This window comes from Uranotaenia lowii, chromosome 3 (genome assembly GCF_029784155.1).
Source record: "Uranotaenia lowii strain MFRU-FL chromosome 3, ASM2978415v1, whole genome shotgun sequence".
In the NCBI taxonomy this organism is placed as follows: Eukaryota; Metazoa; Arthropoda; class Insecta; order Diptera; family Culicidae; genus Uranotaenia; species Uranotaenia lowii.
In genome coordinates, this window is record NC_073693.1 from 94,352,796 (window position 1) to 94,370,793 (window position 17,998).

At 37.0% G+C, this 17,998-nt stretch overlaps 2 protein-coding genes across 2 annotated transcripts in view; both read left to right on the forward strand.

Annotated features, from left to right (window-relative positions):
- Positions 1-8,581, forward strand: part of LOC129755446 (gustatory receptor for sugar taste 43a-like) — a 59,377-nt gene extending 50,796 nt beyond the window's left edge. Inside the window, exons 2-4 of the mRNA XM_055751946.1 lie at positions 8,171-8,236; positions 8,301-8,390; positions 8,449-8,581. Of these exons, the coding sequence (XP_055607921.1) occupies positions 8,171-8,236; positions 8,301-8,390; positions 8,449-8,526 (234 nt within the window). The 3' untranslated portion in view covers positions 8,527-8,581. The remainder of the gene's footprint in view (positions 1-8,170; positions 8,237-8,300; positions 8,391-8,448) is intronic.
- A 2,984-nt stretch (positions 8,582-11,565) lies between these two features.
- Positions 11,566-12,901, forward strand: LOC129752432 (gustatory receptor for sugar taste 43a-like). Its single transcript, XM_055748212.1, has 4 exons — positions 11,566-12,090; positions 12,546-12,611; positions 12,676-12,765; positions 12,824-12,901. The coding sequence occupies exons 1-4, from the start codon at positions 11,566-11,568 to the stop codon at positions 12,899-12,901; spliced, it is 759 nt and encodes a 252-aa protein (XP_055604187.1).
- The last annotated feature ends 5,097 nt before the right edge of the window (positions 12,902-17,998 follow it).

The following is a 17,998-nucleotide window of genomic DNA, read 5'->3' on the forward strand; positions in this document are numbered from 1 at the left end:
GGACTTTTTTGTTACTATTGTAATTTTTTTTATTTTCCTCACAGCTCGACCTAATTTGTCATTATCGATCTTTTTTTCTTTTTTTTTATAATTTATTTTCACGATCCCACTATTGAAAAATGACTGAATCATCCTTGTGAAACATTAAATATGTATAAGATTATGTATAAACATTCCAATGGTTAACATGTTGTTGGAAACATTTTATGCATTATTTATTAAGGCAACTCTGAAACATTTCATGTAGAAGCCAAAGAATTTCTGAAAAAATTCTAGTCGATTTATTTGAGTCGAAACTTTGAGCGCTCTGAGGTACCCCTAAGTCCGTATGAGCTGAAATTTTGTACAGGTCAGTTTTTTCCGATGTCATCAGCTGGTTTTATGTATTTTCGTATCTTTGCTTTGGTAAAAGCCCAAAAAGTCTCGATTAGCCGTGCCTGGCGGATTCATGTTTTTTGGCACAAAACAGACGTTTTGGCTTTTGTACCACCCTAGTGTGTCTTTGGCGTAATGACATAATGCCCAATCGGGAAAAAATATAACCGGTCCATCATGCTGCTTGATCATCGACAATAAACGCTTCTGAAGGCTTTTCTTGAAATAGTTCTGGGTGTTTCCAATTGTTTCCAATGTGACATACGGACTAGATATTTCGCGCCCTCGCAAATTGCCTGCCCACCATCACCTTCTTGCCAAATTTTTCGAAGAAAATGGTTTTCTCCGTTTCAAGGATATCCTAGTCCTTGCGTACAGTGAAGTATTGTGGGGCAGGAAGGGTCGTCCATGATAATGCACTCAGAACTTTTGCAAAATATTGAATCATACAGTTTCCGGGTTCTTGGTTTGACAGAAGCGGCTTGATTTGGGTTCCTTTTAGGTTTTTTCTGTTTCCGGTACGTCTTGAGCCCAAGTCGCTCTTTAGCACGCATCACGTTAAACGTCGAGGTCCCAACTTTTCTCGCCACATCCCGAACCGAAGCCGATGGTTTTTGTTTGTAGGCATCCCTGATCTTTTTGTCGATAGCAGGACTTACAAGACCAGATTTTCGACCACTCCTCGGTTTATCTTCAAATTTACAATGTTCACCTTTTTCTGATAGCTGTCCGCTCCGACGCTCACATCCTCTTCTTTAATAAATTTTCTCAAAGAGATTCCACTTATAGTAGACCACTTGTGCACGATACTTTTTCTCTTCTCCAGAGTAAGGCCACGTATTTTGAAATGTAATCACAAACTAAACGTTTTTCTGATGTTATCACGTACAGAAATGTGTAAACAAAAGGACGCAGCCAGTAGAATTCGAAAAAAAATCGATTCAAAATGACCGTTAACATTAGGTGTCCTTATAATTTCTGGAACAGTCTATATATGCAGCAAACACCTCGGCAATCGGCAAAACTTTCTATTGTACTGGTACCGACACTTGACAGATGTTTGCTAGATGTCTGGTCAACATGAAATGTCGTAACAATTTTAACTTTATCCCAGCTTGCACAACTTCCTTAGAACTCTCGCTTAAATCTATTTCAAAAGCCACCAGCGCACTCTATGCTTTAAGCAAAGCTGCCTCAATATGTAGGACTATTTGTACAGCGTTTATTAATACCTATCTACAATGTACATACGTATAAAGATCATTTACAAGCTTCCATAAAACTAGCCACCAGAGATCGCTCAATTTATTTTTAACATTTGTAATATTGTTGTGTTGTGTAATATTTTTAACATTTGTAATATTGTTGTGTTGTGTAATACTTTGTCTCATTCTTATATCTTACAGCTTGGAGTGTTTTGATAAAACAGGCAACTGGTGAATTCCTAAAACACTTTGTTTTATAATAATTTTATGAAGAAACAAGATTAAATTACCTACAAAATTTACCCCATATCATCAAAATCAATCAACTTTTGTGGCCATGGTAACGATTGCTAGAGCTCGGGTCAATATTTTCATAGGGTTATTTTTGGTGGTCACCGGAAGTTATATGGTACTACTGATTGTGTATTTTGAGGCTTTCCACATTTGAATAAAATAAATAAAATAATAGGGTAAGTGAGCCTAATTTCGCTATATTTTGTCAGAGGTTTTTAGATTTGATATTAGTAGGCCAAATCTTTAATTCTTAGATTTTAAATTTTTTGGTAACTAAGTTCCATTTTTTTCTGAATTCTGTTATGGTTTGAGATAATCATTTCGAGCTTTAATTTACAAAAAATATCATGTTTTATAAAGTGTGTCGATGTTCCTAATTTGGCACTAATTGTTCCTAATGTTAACATATGGGTGTTCCTAATGTTAAGATATGAGGAAAAATGTATCCGCGTACCAAATATTACACTATTTGTTCCTGATTTTGCATATGGGTCAGTTTTTTTAAATATTTTATTGAGAAAAATCTCGAAACTCACCTTTTTACAAATTTTATAACTTTTTTGGAACATGAATAGAGAAATAATTCCTTATTTCTCTATTCATATTCCAAAAACGTTATAAAATTTGTAAAAAGGTCCTATTAAAATGCTACACAATATTCCTTAACGCTAGTTTTGAAGAAAGTAGTGGATGTTGAGCTTTAGAAAATTCAAACTTTACCTTTTCCTTAGAAAATTTGTTGTAGTGGATACAAATAAGTACTGTCAAACAGAGCATCCTGCAACAGCATGGTTAGATGCAACATTTGTGTACCCCAACACTTATTCAATTTTTATTCTAATATAATGTAATAAAATTTTTCTTTAATGATGACGCCATAGTTTCTCAAATCTTGAGATAGTTTTTTGAAGTTTTTGATCCTCATAAAAAAAAAAGAATTTTTTACATTTTTCGATGCCGTAAAAAACATTACACAGTATGACGGATTGGCTTAATGATATCCCCTACAAACTTTATACTGTTTTTATTATCCTATATCAACACTACAGTAGGTGTATAAATATTTTACTGACAATCATTCAATATTTTAAATAAATATTTTTAAAATTCCGTTACCAGTTTGCCTAAAACGCATCAACATGCAAATCAATGATTCAGAGTTTAAAACTTGTTTCCATATGCTGGAATATGATTTTAATTTTTTTTTTGTAGCATTTTTACCCCTAAATGTATACACTATCTTTATGCTTTCTCTAAAAAAAATCATTGACAGAAAAAAAAAAATTGAATTCGAACAAAATCAAAAATAACTGCAGATCTTGCTTTATGCGTAGCAAAAACACACATATATCGAAAACTATAACTTTTCAAACTTTTTCATTTGATTTTTCATTAAAAACAAAGGTTTTTGCAATTGACCCCATTTTCTTAGTAGGGTGAAAAATGCATAGTTTTGTAAATTTAAAAACAACTGGTGAAACTAATTATTTTTCTGACTACGTCAGTTTAATGTCCCATTAACCTTAAAACTATTGATGTACAAGCGGTATGATTATCTGTAGACATTAGGTTTTTAGAAGCCATTGAAGTTGAAAAGTGTTGCATTTTGCGTCAGGTGACGGTTTACAACATATTTCATTTGGTTTTTCTTTAATTTTTTTTCTTTCGATTCTGTTCTTGTTGATAAGCTCTCTGTAACTTGATAGTTTCCTTTCCTGTTGCGTTGGGCTCGTTCTTCACAACATGGCAAAAATATGTTTTCATTAAAGGGTGATATGGTCAAAATTTGGTCAAGGGAAAACGCGTGTAAATCGGTGAAATCGTTTATTTAAAAAATCAAATTAAATTTCTTTTTCCAGTTTAATTAGTATAAAATTCAGGAAAAATATTCAGTTAGGCTTCCGCTTTCCAAATCCGAATTGCCGGGCCTTACGCTTAACCCCTGCCATCAGATTTTGTACAGCCACCTTGTCCACCTTCTTCGCCGCAGAAACCAGTTTGCCTTGAACTGCTGCTCGTCCTTAGCAGTTTTTTTTTGGTCTTCTTTAGGTTCCGATTGACAATAGCCCAGTATTTCTCAATTGGGTGGAGCTCTGGCGTGTTGGGAGGGTTCTTGTCCTTGGGAACCACCTGCACGTTGTTGGCGGCGTACCACTCCATGGCCTTTTTACCGTAATAGCAAGATGCCAAATCCGGCCAAAACAGTACGGAACAACCGTGTTTCTTCAGGAAAGGCAGCAGACGTTTATTCAAACACTCTTTCACGTAAATTTCTTGGTTGACAGTCTCGGAAGCTATGAAAATGCTGCTTTTCAAGCCACAGGTACAGATGGCTTGACAAACCAGATATTTCTTCGCGAACTTTGACAGTTTCATGTGCTTGATAATATCTGCTACCTTTCCCCTTCCTTTTGGCGTATAAAACTCCTGTCCCGGAAGTTGCATGTTGTCGGCTTTGACGTAGGTTTCGTCGTCCATTACCACGCAGTCAAACTTCGTCAGCATAGTCGTGTACAGCCTCCGGGATCGCGCTTTGGCCGTCGTATTTTGTTTATCATCGCGATTTGGAGTCACTAACTTCTTGCAAGTCGATAGTCCGGCTCGTTTTTGGCTCGATGCACGGTTGTAGACGATACACCCAGCTTATTTGCGGCATATCGGAGAAAGAGGTTTAGGGTTTCGATTGAAACTACCGGCAACTCTCGTTGTCGTCTCAGCGGCTTCCGGTTTTCGATTTCCCCCCGATCCAGACTTCCTGGCTGTCGACAAAAGTTCCCCAAACACTTTAATTACATTTGTAACGGTTGATTTGGCAACTTTTAGCGATTTTGCCAGCTTTGCGTGCGAGTAGCTCGGATTTTCGCGATGCGCGAGCAAAATTTTGATATGCTGCTCTTCTTCCTTGGACGGCATTTTGACAACTGAAGAGTGAATTCCAAAATCAAAATATGAGCAACATTCTACACACACACCTTAAAAATGAGGGGTGTTCAGGTTTTTTAAATGCAAAATTGAAAGAAATACGTCAAGTTGATTTTGACCAAATTTTGACCGTATCACTCTTTATTTTTAGCATTGAAAAACACTAAAATAAAAATAAAAATCAAATATGTTTTATTGACTCAAAACAATTTATTTTAACAGATTGTTGAAAATTAAGTTAAAAGTTATTTCAAATACATTCAATGACTTTGATATAGTTTGGAAAACTTTGACAATGTCCATTATTATTTTAATTTAATGATTAATGGCATTTTGGTGAATTATACATTCTAATAGGAAGAATTTCAAATGAAAGTAATGAAAATTATAGACGGATAGATTAGATTAGGAAGCATGAAAGGTGTTGAAAATGAGCCAAGAGCGTGATTTGAGAAAACTTCTTGCCGCACAAGACCATTTGTCCCACATCGTATTATTGTCTAGAAGAAGCAAAGTCGATAGGCTGACTTTGCATTGATCTATACAATGATACATGGATGGATCGAAGCACGTGTTTTTCGTACCCCGATCGGACAAAAGGAAATGTACGGCCGGCTCAAATGAAGTTTTCTATTGCGAGAGCTGGTTCGATCGATGTGTAAGCTGTTTTCGGGTGTTCGTTGTTTGCACGGCAGCGCTACTACTTTTTATTGTTTCACGCATTTGAGTAACCGTCAACTTCTAGACAATAATACGATGTGGGACAAATGGTCTTGTGCGGCAAGAAGTTTTCTCAAATCACGCTCTTGGCTCATTTTCAACACCTTTCATGCTTCCTAATCTAATCTATCCGTCTATAATTTTCATTACTTTCATTTGAAATTCTTCCTATTAGAATGTATAATTCACCAAAATGCCATTAATCATTAAATTAAAATCATAAAAACCAGCGGTGATAAACTGTTAACACAATGTCCATTATTAGGAAAACATTGAAAATAGTGTTCCTAATTGTGGACCTAAGGTTTTTTTAGTTTATACACGAAAAAAACATGTTTCTAACATACTTATTACTAAAATCATGATACAAATACAATCCGACAAAAAATTTCAAAAAAATTGGTTGACAAACTCAGCTTTTATCTTCCATTTATAAAGAGGTGTTTTTAAGAAATAAGCTAACAATTCCATTCAATTAAGACAATCTTTAAAACAATCTGGATTTTACGAAATATCCTGTGAGTTAGAAAACTAATTTGTATGTAAAATGAAAGTTCTCATGATCCGTTACATTATCATTTTTTTTAATAATTGTGAAAAGTTGTGAAAATAACATTAAAATCTGTCAAAATCGAACGGTATGTTAACATTGGGTACACATGCCAAATTAGGAACACCCACCCTATTGACCCGAACGGCGCGAAAAGGTTACCAGAGCTCTGGTGTTTTAAAATACATTAAGAATGATTTATTTATCGAAGCTTTAACTGAACTTCAAAAACCTGTATAAAAAAACACGATAAATGAAATATGTCGAGCAATCTATAGAGTTCTTACAAAGCTGTGATACAACTGTAATACATAGAAAAAAAAACTCCATAAAACAATGATTAATTTAAATAAAGTCAAATGGTTTGAATTATGTTACTTGGACAATGAATGTCGCCGGTGCTGATATTGAAAAATCTTCGATTTGTGGACTCAGTGAGAATATGCCTATTTGGTCCTTTTTTTCGAAGTTTGACAAAGAATCTTTTCGCTGCCTATCAGGATGGCAAAACATTGCATAAATTTAGGAGCAAATGAAACAATCAAACCCGTTTGGTCAAGGCCCATTTACACTTCAAGTGAATATTTACGTGAAAAATCTTATTTCGTCAATAAATAAACAACGCGACGATGCCCTTAAACTAAATTTAGGAAATTACTTTTTTATCAATGCTGATTCCGCCATTAAGGCACTTCTCAAAAACCAATCAATCAAAAGCTTCCCCGAAAAAGCCTTTAGTCGATAACTAATCCATTACTTATGTTATCGAAAATCGATAAACCACCCGAATTGCTCCGCTCTGGTTCCGGGTTTTTATCTTTGAAGGAAAGTGAAAGGGGATAAACAAGTTTCTAGTAGTTTGGCTCTCAAAGATGATTCCGACTTGTGACAAAGACGCACATTCCCGCCAGATTATGTTCCGTTCCATTAGACCAGTTTATACCGTGGCGCAGATTTTGAGTTCGGCACCGTATCCTTACGATGTCCCGGATAAACCGAGTCTGAAATTGAAATGTCTTACCATTCTACAAGGATTCGTAGCAGTTTCGTTGACCTCAACCCTTATCGCTGCGGTCGTTGCACTAAGAGTCACCAATTCTGAACTGAACATGACCAAAAATGCACCGTTTTTCATTAAAATGTTTCACGTGTTAGCGAACACGTTCGATATCTTTTTTGTAACTCTGGCTACAATCGGAACTCAAATTATTAGGGGCCAAATGCAGTGCGTACCTCAGCGTTTTTACAGTGTTTTGAAGGAGTGTAGTTCATTTGAGAAATCTATCGACAAATTAGGATTCTACGTTACAACACTGTTGATCGTTCAGTTGATGATCCAAACTGTTTCCGTTTTCATGAAAATCAACCTCAGCAGAGACATTGAAATTATTCCGATTCTAGCGATAATGCATATTCCTGAAACTCTAACAGGATCATTCGTGGCCCTATACGGCTATTACGCTTCACTTGTACTCATTTTGCATAAAGAAATCAATCGAAAGTTACTGACCCAGTTGAATAGCTCGAAACCCAGAACTCATATACGGATGGTAGAACCTTCAAAAAAGCAGTTGAAAAAATGTCCGGATGTCATTTCGGAACTTCGACAGTTGCACCTGAAAAGCACCTGTCTGCTATCGGAACTTAACGGGACATGTGGTCCGGTTTTGGTATCGGTTATGATTTCAAGTTATTCCAACATGAACATCGATTGTCTATTGCTGTACAAAATTTTGACCAGTCAATATTGGGATACCAGGGGTTTTCTAATGATTGCCTACCTGGCTCTACGAGTTGGATATCTACTCTCCATCGTAGTTCCGAATAGTTTGGTCAGTTCAGAGGTAAAATAAAAAGAATGCCCATAAGATTGTTTTCAAATGAAGTTGTTAAGTTTTCCAAACAGTTTATCTGTTTGTTATCCATTGATTCCTGCTTGAGGTTTCTTTCTTAAGAAAACGCCTGAATTGCATGCTCAAAAACTTACATCTAGATAACTAGATAATATTGAACACAACGTACGATAAAAAAAATCAATATCAACATTTGGAGCAAAATTCAATGGTTTAATAAGTGTTGTATTTATTTTTTTTTTTACTTTCAGAACAACAAAACAGCTCTGATTCTTTGCAAATTTGATGAAACGGAGGACCCTGCATTGAACAGCTCGGTAATTTTCTAGTCCCCTTTTGTAATTGGTTCAAAAAAATTAACCTTTTCTTAAACATTCCTAGATTGATCGATTCTTGCAGCAGTTGAATGAGGCGAAAAATATCTTCTCCGTCTGTGGAATGTTAAACCTTGGTATGGCATTGTTGGTATCGGTAAGGTATATTCTGTTTCGCAAAAACTTCAATAAAAATAATCGCATTTCCTTTGCAGATGATCGCATCGCTAAGTACTTACATGGTTATACTGATCCAGTTCGATAACGAAACAACCAATAAAGTGAATCCTTAATGGACTTTCCCGTGTTGTCCTATTCAAACCTCGATTATCACACGCAGTATTTATAGAAAAAAAAAAAGCAAACTACTGTTTCTTAACAGATTAAACACCTCAATTTACACTTTTACACGAACATTTCTGGAATTAATTTTTGAATGCTTGCTTGATAAATAATTCGAAATTTATGCAATAAAGAAACATTTATTTCAATAGTCCAATGATGAGAGTTGATATCCAGCATCCAGAAATGTCCGTGAATGTGCTACACGTGGTTATTTTTAGCGTTGTTGGACTGACTTATAAAATTACAAAGATCATCAACGCCACGGAAATCTTTTTGAAAGTTTTACAATCCACAAAGAGCTGCGTTTGAGGTTTGGTGATTTCACTGACCCGGGACAGTTCTCTCCAGACTAATGTCTTAAAGATCCATATTGACCTTTTCACAAATCGATCAACAAAGATGAGCAGAAATTACAAATATAACCTACATATTTGTTTCTTCAAATAAATATATGAAGGAAAATGTTGGTTGTGATATCAAAGTGAGTGCACGGATTCACCAAAATTATGACATTTATAGTAAGATTTATGATTGATGCTCTTATTATTCTTCTAATTTCGAGCGATATAAATACTGAAATATGAATGTTTTATAAGGGAAAGAATGGTTCTGTTTCATGCAAAATTTATGAAATCTTATGTTATAGAAAAGTGTATTTTAAACAGAACCCTCTTAAAATGGCCCTTCTGTACTGCTATAAAAACTCTGGAAGAACTCTTAAATAAAATACTCCTGAGGTTATTTGAAATATTTTACAAAACCTACATATATATTAACCTTTTATGAGCGCTCTAGGAATGTTTTGAAGGAGTTCATGAAACTTGGTGTTGATTTTTGAGAAGTTTTATAGCGCTCTTGAAGGTTCCTCAAGAACTAAAATTGTTTCTTGGGATGGAAGTGGAGCCTTCACGAAGACGTCGGACCGAAATTCACTGAAAGATGGTCCGAATGGGAAGCTATTGAAAGGCCGTTCGTTTGCGTCGAACTGGCGCAAGGGAAGTTCGTCAAGTAGAAGGCTTTTGGTAGGTGGTTGGATTATAATTCACTGGAAGATCAATTAGCCGGAAAGTTATTGAAATGCTGTAGAACCGAAGATCCGTCGAACCAATAGCCAATATTTAAAGATCGGAGTTGGAGGGGTTAGTTGTGCTAACAATAGCTATCGCTGATGTTGAGAGCTTATCTCTTATTTATTCTTTAAGAGCTGTGAGGATAGAGTCAAACTTAGAAAACAAAAGTTGTCAGACCAAGAACCTTTGGAAGATCATCGTGCGGAAGTGAGTCAAGTCGCAGGAGTGCTGTTGAAAATGTTGAGTAGCGTCGGTGAACCGTTGTATCTTTTTCGAGAAATTTATGATATTTACGGCTTATGTTCTTCCTTTTCTTTGATCCTCATGTTTCCATCAGATGATGATGGAAAATTTGATAAATTTCAGGTAGGAAATGTTCCAAGACAAAATCTTTAGATTTGATTTTCATCATTCTATTATAAACTAGCTGACCCGGTGAACGTCGTTTTACCTTTTACTTAGTAAATCGTTAGAAAATTTTTAATTCATCTACACATCTTTAACTTCTTCGTGCTCGTGAATCAGTTCTCATGAAAATCATCTTCAAGTTGTTCGAATTGTGTACCATTTCAAGTTGATTTTGTATGGGAGCTCCCCTTTCCATAAACAGTGAGATTCTCGAGGCTATTATACAAACCATCTCTGACGCGAAAAACCCTCGAATACCAAATTTCACTTCATTCCGACTGTCCGTTTACACTTGATTGTGTTACAAAGAAATCGTCTCCATTTTTACATATAAGATTTTGTTTTATGTTTTCAAAAATTTCGCTCGGTCAAATATGAGCCAGACACATGTGGAATAGTCATGTTTCATCAAGTCATTCAAATGAAAACAGAAGGCGGTATGTAATGGGATTTTTTTTATTCCTGTGGAAATGCTCTTGTACATAACAAGTTGGAGTTTAAATTGTTGCTTAAGTGGCTTGTTTATCACTATAATTCAGTCAGTAGTGATTAAAATCTAACACAGTTATATCACTTTCCACAATCATTATATGTAATGAACGAATGCTCTAGATAATATCGATAATATTAAACTCAAGGTGATTATCCACATGCAACATACATATATCAGTGTCTCGAAAAATCAAAGCCTAAAAACAATAGATAAATCTATTGCAAAAAGTACACTATTATCGAAATGATTCGTTCTACTAACCCAAACGAATGTTTACGGCAAGTTTTGTCCCGCACGATTGAACCAGTTTATCGTTTGGGGCAGGTTCTCGCTGCTGTACCGTTTCCTCATTATGTTCAAGTGGAGCAGAATTCTATTTTGCAAGTTTTCAAAATAATACAAATTTTGATAGGCTGTCTACTGTCTTCGACCACCGTAGCAGCGCTCATAAAGCGGGCCACAGACTACACAACATTTGTACAAATGCGATGAAATTCGATGAAATTTTGTCGCTGTGAGCACGATTTGCATAGTGTATGGCACTGCTTGAATGAGCGCCCAAACGGTTGGAGTAAAATCGGTCGGGATCGAAATATTTTGTACAAAACATTCTCCCACCCGGGGTGGAGATGGTTTTTTTGTTGCTGTTGCTGTTTTCGCCAGCAATCATTTGTGTTCGCGTGAAATATGTTTGTATAGTGTGTGGGCGAGCATAGATCAAACAATCGACGCGGAATCATCGAATTTGTACAGGCCAATTTGTGTAGTCTATGGCCCGCTTAACACTCTATCTCTGCACGCCCCACCTTGTCATGAACCGGAATACTCCTTTCATCAAAATATTCTACGTTTTGAGGAATATAAGCGATGTTTTCTTCATGTTCGTGATCACCATTGGAACTCAGCTCAAAAGAAGTCAGTTTCAATCAATAACTCAACGAATTTGTGAAACGTTAAAGCAGTTTAACTCGTTGAAGATAACAATCGTTAAGCTGGGCATCTGTGCTACTGCGATAATGATAATCCAGATCGTGGTACAAATAACTTTGTTGAGCTCGACGATATACAAATACAAAACCATACTACTTATTCCAACTTTAACTTTAAGAAACATTCCACAAACCCTGAACATTATTTTTGTGACTTTTTATGGATACTACGTGTCACTCGGGTTGATCTTGCTGTGGGAAATCAATCGAAACCTGCTTAAGTTTACTAACATCTCAAATCAGAAATCCATAAAACCACCCTTGATAGGATCGTTGGGTTGGGAATTGCCAAACTTTGCGGAACGTGTCAAACAACTTCGAAAAGTTCATTTGGAAATGACCATTTTGCTTTCGCAACTGAATGGAGCATTCGGTCTAGTACTGATTTTAATCATAACTTCAACATTTTGTGGCATGAATATCGATTGTTTCGTACTTTATCGATCTTCGGCAGTGTGGAGTGGAACACATACTTCGATCGCTATCTACGTAGTCCTACGTTTTTGCTGTCTGCTGATCACAGTCATTCCCACCGGGTTGGTCAGATCCGAGGTAAGATTTATATTTTTTTCTTTAACAAAGTTTTGGGGTTTTTAATAAAGTGCTTTAGTTTATATTAAATGTGATAAATTTTAACAGGGACATTTTTTTCGTCCAGATGTCATTTGGGAACATCGACAGTTGCACCTGAAAAGCACCTGTCTGCTATCGGAACTTGACGGAACATGTATGTTCAAAATCTTGACCAGCCATTATTGGGATACCAGAGGTTTTCTAATGATTGCCTCTCTGGCTCTAACGAGTTGGATATCTATACTCTCCATCGTAGTTCCGAATAGTTTGGTCAATTCAGAGGTTAAAATGAAAAGAATGTCCTTAAGATTATTTTCAAATTAAGTTGTTAAGTTTTCCAAATAGATTATCGGTTTGTTATGCATTGATTTCTGCTTGAGATTTCTTTCTTAAGAAAACGCCTGAATTTATGCATGCTTTTTTTTTACTTTAAGAACAACAAAACAGCTCTGATACTTTGCAAATTTGATGAAACGGAGGACCCTACATTGAACAGCTCGGTAATTTTCTTGTCCCCTTTTGTTACTGGTTTAGAAAAACTAACCTTTTCTTACACATTCCTAGATTGATCGATTCCTGCAGCAGTTGAATGAGGCGAAAAATATCTTCTCCCTCTGTGGAATGTTGAACCTTGGGATGGCATTGTTGGTATCGGTAAGATTGATTCTGTTTCGCAAAAAGTTCAATAAAAATAATCGCTTTTCCTTTGCAGATGATCGCATCGCTAAGTACTTACATGGTTATACTGATACAGTTCGATAACGAAATAATATCAAAAATTAATCCTTAACGGTCTTTCCCGTGTTTTCCTATTCAAACCTCGAATATCGCACGCAGTATTCATAGAAAATATTTACAGATTGAACATCGCAATTTACGCTTTTACATGAACATTTCTGGAGTTATTTTTGAATGACGGTTTGAATTATTATTAGTCTATGCCAGGGGTTTTCAGATCATTTGCTCGGCGGAGCACTTTTTAAAACCAAAATTTTTGGCGGAGCACCTGCATTTTTAAAAGAATGAAAAACCCAAGTTTTGAAAACTTGATATTATTTATCGTTTAAATAAGATGTGTCTAGTCATCGTTGTCAATAAAATCAGTAATGAATGGCTACTCTTTAAATAGTCTTGTTTTTATTAACAAAATATGTGTCATCAAAAATTAATGATTTCAATAGAACGAATACGCTTTTTTCGATTTTTCAAGCTGTAACAAGTTTCGTTGAATTTGTGTCAGTTGTAGCCTGACGTTTGGTTCCGCGCTTAGTTGTGGAAAACGGCAGAAAAATAAGTTTTGCTATATCGTACAAAATTTTAAATGTATTTTATCAGTTGACACCAATACTCCTCCTACGACTTATTTGATACGAATCTTTCCTGAAGCTTTGAATCCGATGTCATATCTATCAGGGATTCATATTCTTGCGATGTTAATGATTCTGGTTTCATTAACATAAAAATAGGCTGTTCCACTCATTTAAAGTCTTCGATCTTTTTTGGAATTTTGCTGGACGCTGTTCAACAGATCCTGCGGCAAAACATTGTAATTGTAAATGACTTTATTAGGCACGTGAGCCTGTTAGTTTAAGTTTATACCAAGAAATACATAAATAAATTTATCAACGAAAAGTGTTGTGATTATCATAATTCTTGGAAATTTTCGGATGATAACTTCAAGGTCTGATTGAATGCTTCTTAAATCCGGAAAAATCCGGAAATCTGGAAATTTTCGGATGATAACTTCAAGGTTCTGATTGAATGCTTCTTAAATCCGGAAAACTGTCCAGGTTGCGCTTTTTAAGTGATTCTGCTCAAAATTTGATTTTTCTCTTGATAGTCATGATGATTTTGCCGTTTTACTCGAAGATTATTATTCCTTTACCTAGCATTGAAAGACTATAGTCATTCTTAATTCAAACAGGCGAGACAACGTTTTTCTATGAGATAACCAGCGATCTTCGGTATGAAGAAGTAGCGTGGAAGGTTGGCTAACCATCTCTTCGCACTATGCCTTGAATAACCCTGAAGCTAGAAAATTTCAGCCCCCGAGGTGGAAGTTGGCAACGGTTTGCAAAGGAACAAATCTTCTTCGAAACATTCAGAACCTTGATAGCGAACAAATATCATCAGAATTGCTAGTCCAGCTACATCTGTGGATTCGTCAAGCGGCATGTCAAATTTTGAAGTTCTCAATCGCTTTCAAAATTTTCAGCCATGTCACAAATTCGCCAAGAAACCGTGTTGTCAGACATGGGAATCGAATTTACCAATTCCACTGTTTTATTATCAACCATGTTACGGACTACTTCTTGAATACAAGGTTTGATCAAGTTTTCAGCAATAGTCACCCTTATTCTTGTTTACGGCGTATCTGACTTTCGTTCGAACGGATACTTTCGATCGAGTTCGAAAAAGCTATTCTTGTTTTCGTTCGAATGCGATACGTTCGCTGTTGGTGTTACCCGATGAAGTTCGAAATTTCTAGGCAGCCCTTGGCCGGCAAATGACAGTTCTTGGCGTAAACATTACAGTGTTTTCTCGTGTGGAAATTTGTTTATCGGGCAGCGAATGGAAATATTTGAGATGTCACGACCGAAAAGGCGAATTTTAGGTGCACTGGATGATGATTCCTTCCAGGTAGAACATGTCGGTTAATTTATGGAGAATATTCAATACATTAGCAGTGGCTGGGTATGATACCGTCAACAAATTTTAATCGTCAACTAGCAACTCGCAAGCAGCATCAACAAGCACTATTCGACATAAATGTTGTTCATTCAGATGGTCTCCGATCACAAAAATATACCCTAAATGCCAGCGTATAAATGGTGGCAATGTCGCTATTTGTACATACTGCTGTTATTTAAAAAAAACACTCCCGCTAACAAAATAATTGGTACATCGTTCGAATAAAAAAACATTTTTTAAAAGAAATTTCTTTTAATTCAATACCCAATTTTTTCGAAGCATGAAATTCAGTGACTTACCCACAAAACTTGTTTTCATCCATTTTCAACTTTAAAAACGCTCCCGGTTCGCAGCATCTGACTCGCGTTTGTTGGGCAGTAGTAAACATACCGCTTGTTTACATACTTTTCGAGTCATGCATATGGAAAGGGCACACAAATAAATGTGGTGCGAATCAGGCAAATTCAAAACTTTCGAATGAATAAAAAAAAGTTTTAACCGAAATTGTTAATCTTATTCAATATCCTACCGATTTATGTATTGTGTAGAAACCGTTTTTCTATAAAATGGCAAAAGTTCTGCTATAATGTGATTGTTTTGTCATTTTAAATTTTCATATGCCTCGCAGCTTATGGCAATCACTTAATGATTGATGCGGTAATGTTGTATTTTACATTTATTGTGCTTGAGTGTCTTCAACAGTTTCGGTGGAAGGTAAACTTGTCCCATAAAACTGCCGGATATCAGTAAATAGCTAAAGCAGTCCAGAACTTTAATACCTTATGTTGAACACACAAATTAACGCTCTACTCGTTGCCTTGGACTAAACTTTATAAAACAGATTCACTTGACATAAAACATAGCAAAAATACGTTCGATCGAAAACGAGAATGCAACCATTCGTTCGAACGAACAATGTTCGAAAGATCGAACTGTTCTCATTCGTTCGAACGAAAACAAGAATACGAAATTGCCTAACTTTCGAACGAATGCCATTCGATCGAAAACAAGAATAAGGGTGAGTATGCGCTTCTCCAGCTTTTCCAATCGGTAGCTCGCCAAGTACGGAGCAAGAACAGCCTTTTCATTAAGTGTTTTGCACACTCATTCCTTCAACACAACGTTGTTCGAAACTAAATCTCGAGTAATACATATCGTAGATCGCAAAACTGAATACAATTGACTAAAATGATTTTTATTTATTTACATAGTATTCCGTCTTACGACATAACTTGACGAACATAATTCCTAAAATTCACTCGGTCCATGGCAACCGTTCTCCAATTTCTCGGGCACCCCACGTTCGCCAGATCACGCTCCACTTGGTCTAACCACCTCGCTCGTTGCGCCCCTGCTCGTCTTGTTCCTACCGGATTCGTAGCGAACACTTGTTTTGCAGGACAGTCGTCCGGCATTCGCGCAACATGTCCCGCCCAGCGTATCCGGCCAGCTTTCACCACCTTCTGGACACTGGGTTCGCCGTAGAGTCGCGCGAGCTCGTGGTTCATCCTTCGCCTCCACATTCCGTTCTCCTGTACGCCGCCAAAGATGGTTCTTAACCAACCCCCTGGCAACTTGACAGTTTAGTCGAGTTTCGCGTGTCTGTTTCAAAATCGCAGATGTCGCTTGTGTGCCGCTTGTTTACATACTTTTCGAGTCATGCATATGGAAAGGGCACACAAATAAATGTGGTGCGAATCAGGCAAATTCAAAACTTTCGAATGAATAAAAAAAAGTTTTAACCGAAATTGTTAATCTTATTCAATATCCTACCGATTTATGTATTGTGTAGAAACCGTTTTTCTATAAAATGGCAAAAGTTCTGCTATAATGTGATTGTTTTGTCATTTTAAATTTTCATATGCCTCGCAGCTTATGGCAATCACTTAATGATTGATGCGGTAATGTTGTATTTTACATTTATTGTGCTTGAGTGTCTTCAACAGTTTCGGTGGAAGGTAAACTTGTCCCATAAAACTGCCGGATATCAGTAAATAGCTAAAGCAGTCCAGAACTTTAATACCTTATGTTGAACACACAAATTAACGCTCTACTCGTTGCCTTGGACTAAACTTTATAAAACAGATTCACTTGACATAAAACATAGCAAAAAGTTCCAAATTCAAAACTTTTTTTCAGTTATTGAATCAGTTGCAGAAAACATATTTCAATATGCGTCCTTCCGACATGTTAAGTATCTCGATTTTCGATTTGACAGAACCAGAGAACCAGAAAAAACTGGCACACGCGATTTGTATGGGAAACGTCAAGTTGCCAGGGGGTTGTTCTTAACACTCGTCGCTCGAATACTCCGAGTGTACGCAGGTCCTCCTCGAGCAATATCCATGTCTCGTGCCCGTAGAGAACAACCGGTCTAATAAGCGTCGTATACAGGTTACACTTCGTGCGAGGGCTAAGTCTTCTCGATCGCAGTTGCTTGTGGAGTCCATAGTAGGCACGACTTCCGCTGATAATTCGCCTCCGGATCTCACGGATGGTGTCATTGTCTGCGGTCACCAGTGAGCCGAGATAGACAAAGTCTTCGACTATCTCCAGCTCGTCGCCGTCGATCGTGACCCTGTTATTACTGGACAAGCGGGTTCGGTCGGTCTCGGATCCGCAGGCCAGCATGTACTTCGTCTTGGACGTATTAATCATCAACCCAATCCTTCCTGCTTCGCGTTTCAGTTTGCGGTAGATCTCCTCCACCGCCGCAGATGATCTGCCGACTATATCAATGTCATCGGCAAAGCAGATAAGTTGACTGGATCTGTTGAAAATCGTGCCCCGCATTTCGCCCACCGCTCGTTGAATAACACCTTCTAGCGCCACGTTGAACATCATGCAGGATAGACCATCACCTTGTCGAAGCCCCCTGCGCGATTCGAATTCACCCGAGATCCGCACACAGCACTGCGTTCCATCCATCGTCGCCTTGATAAGTCTGATCAGCTTCCCGGAAAAGCCGTTCTCGTCCATGATTTTCCATAGCTCGTTACGGTCGATCGTGTCGTATGCGGCTTTGAAGTCGATGAATAGATGGTGCGTAGGGACTTGGTGTTCACGGCATTTTTGGAGGATTTGCCGTAATGTGAATATCTGGTCCGTCGTAGACCGTCCCTCCATAAGGCCTGATGACTTCCCACGAATCTGTTTGCCTAAAATGAATTCCTTGAATTATTAACTATTCATTCTA

What these genes read in the sequence shown, in the direction of transcription:
- LOC129752432 (XM_055748212.1), top strand. Translation starts at nt 11,566, where the DNA reads ATGATAATCCAGATCGTGGTACAAATAACTTTGTTGAGCTCGACGATA. An exon ending in CCGGGTTGGTCAGATCCGAG is followed by an intron (nt 12,091 to 12,545) that starts GTAAGATTTATA and finishes TTTTACTTTAAG; the next exon opens with AACAACAAAACAGCTCTGAT. An exon ending in GGATGGCATTGTTGGTATCG is followed by an intron (nt 12,766 to 12,823) that starts GTAAGATTGATT and finishes TTTCCTTTGCAG; the next exon opens with ATGATCGCATCGCTAAGTAC.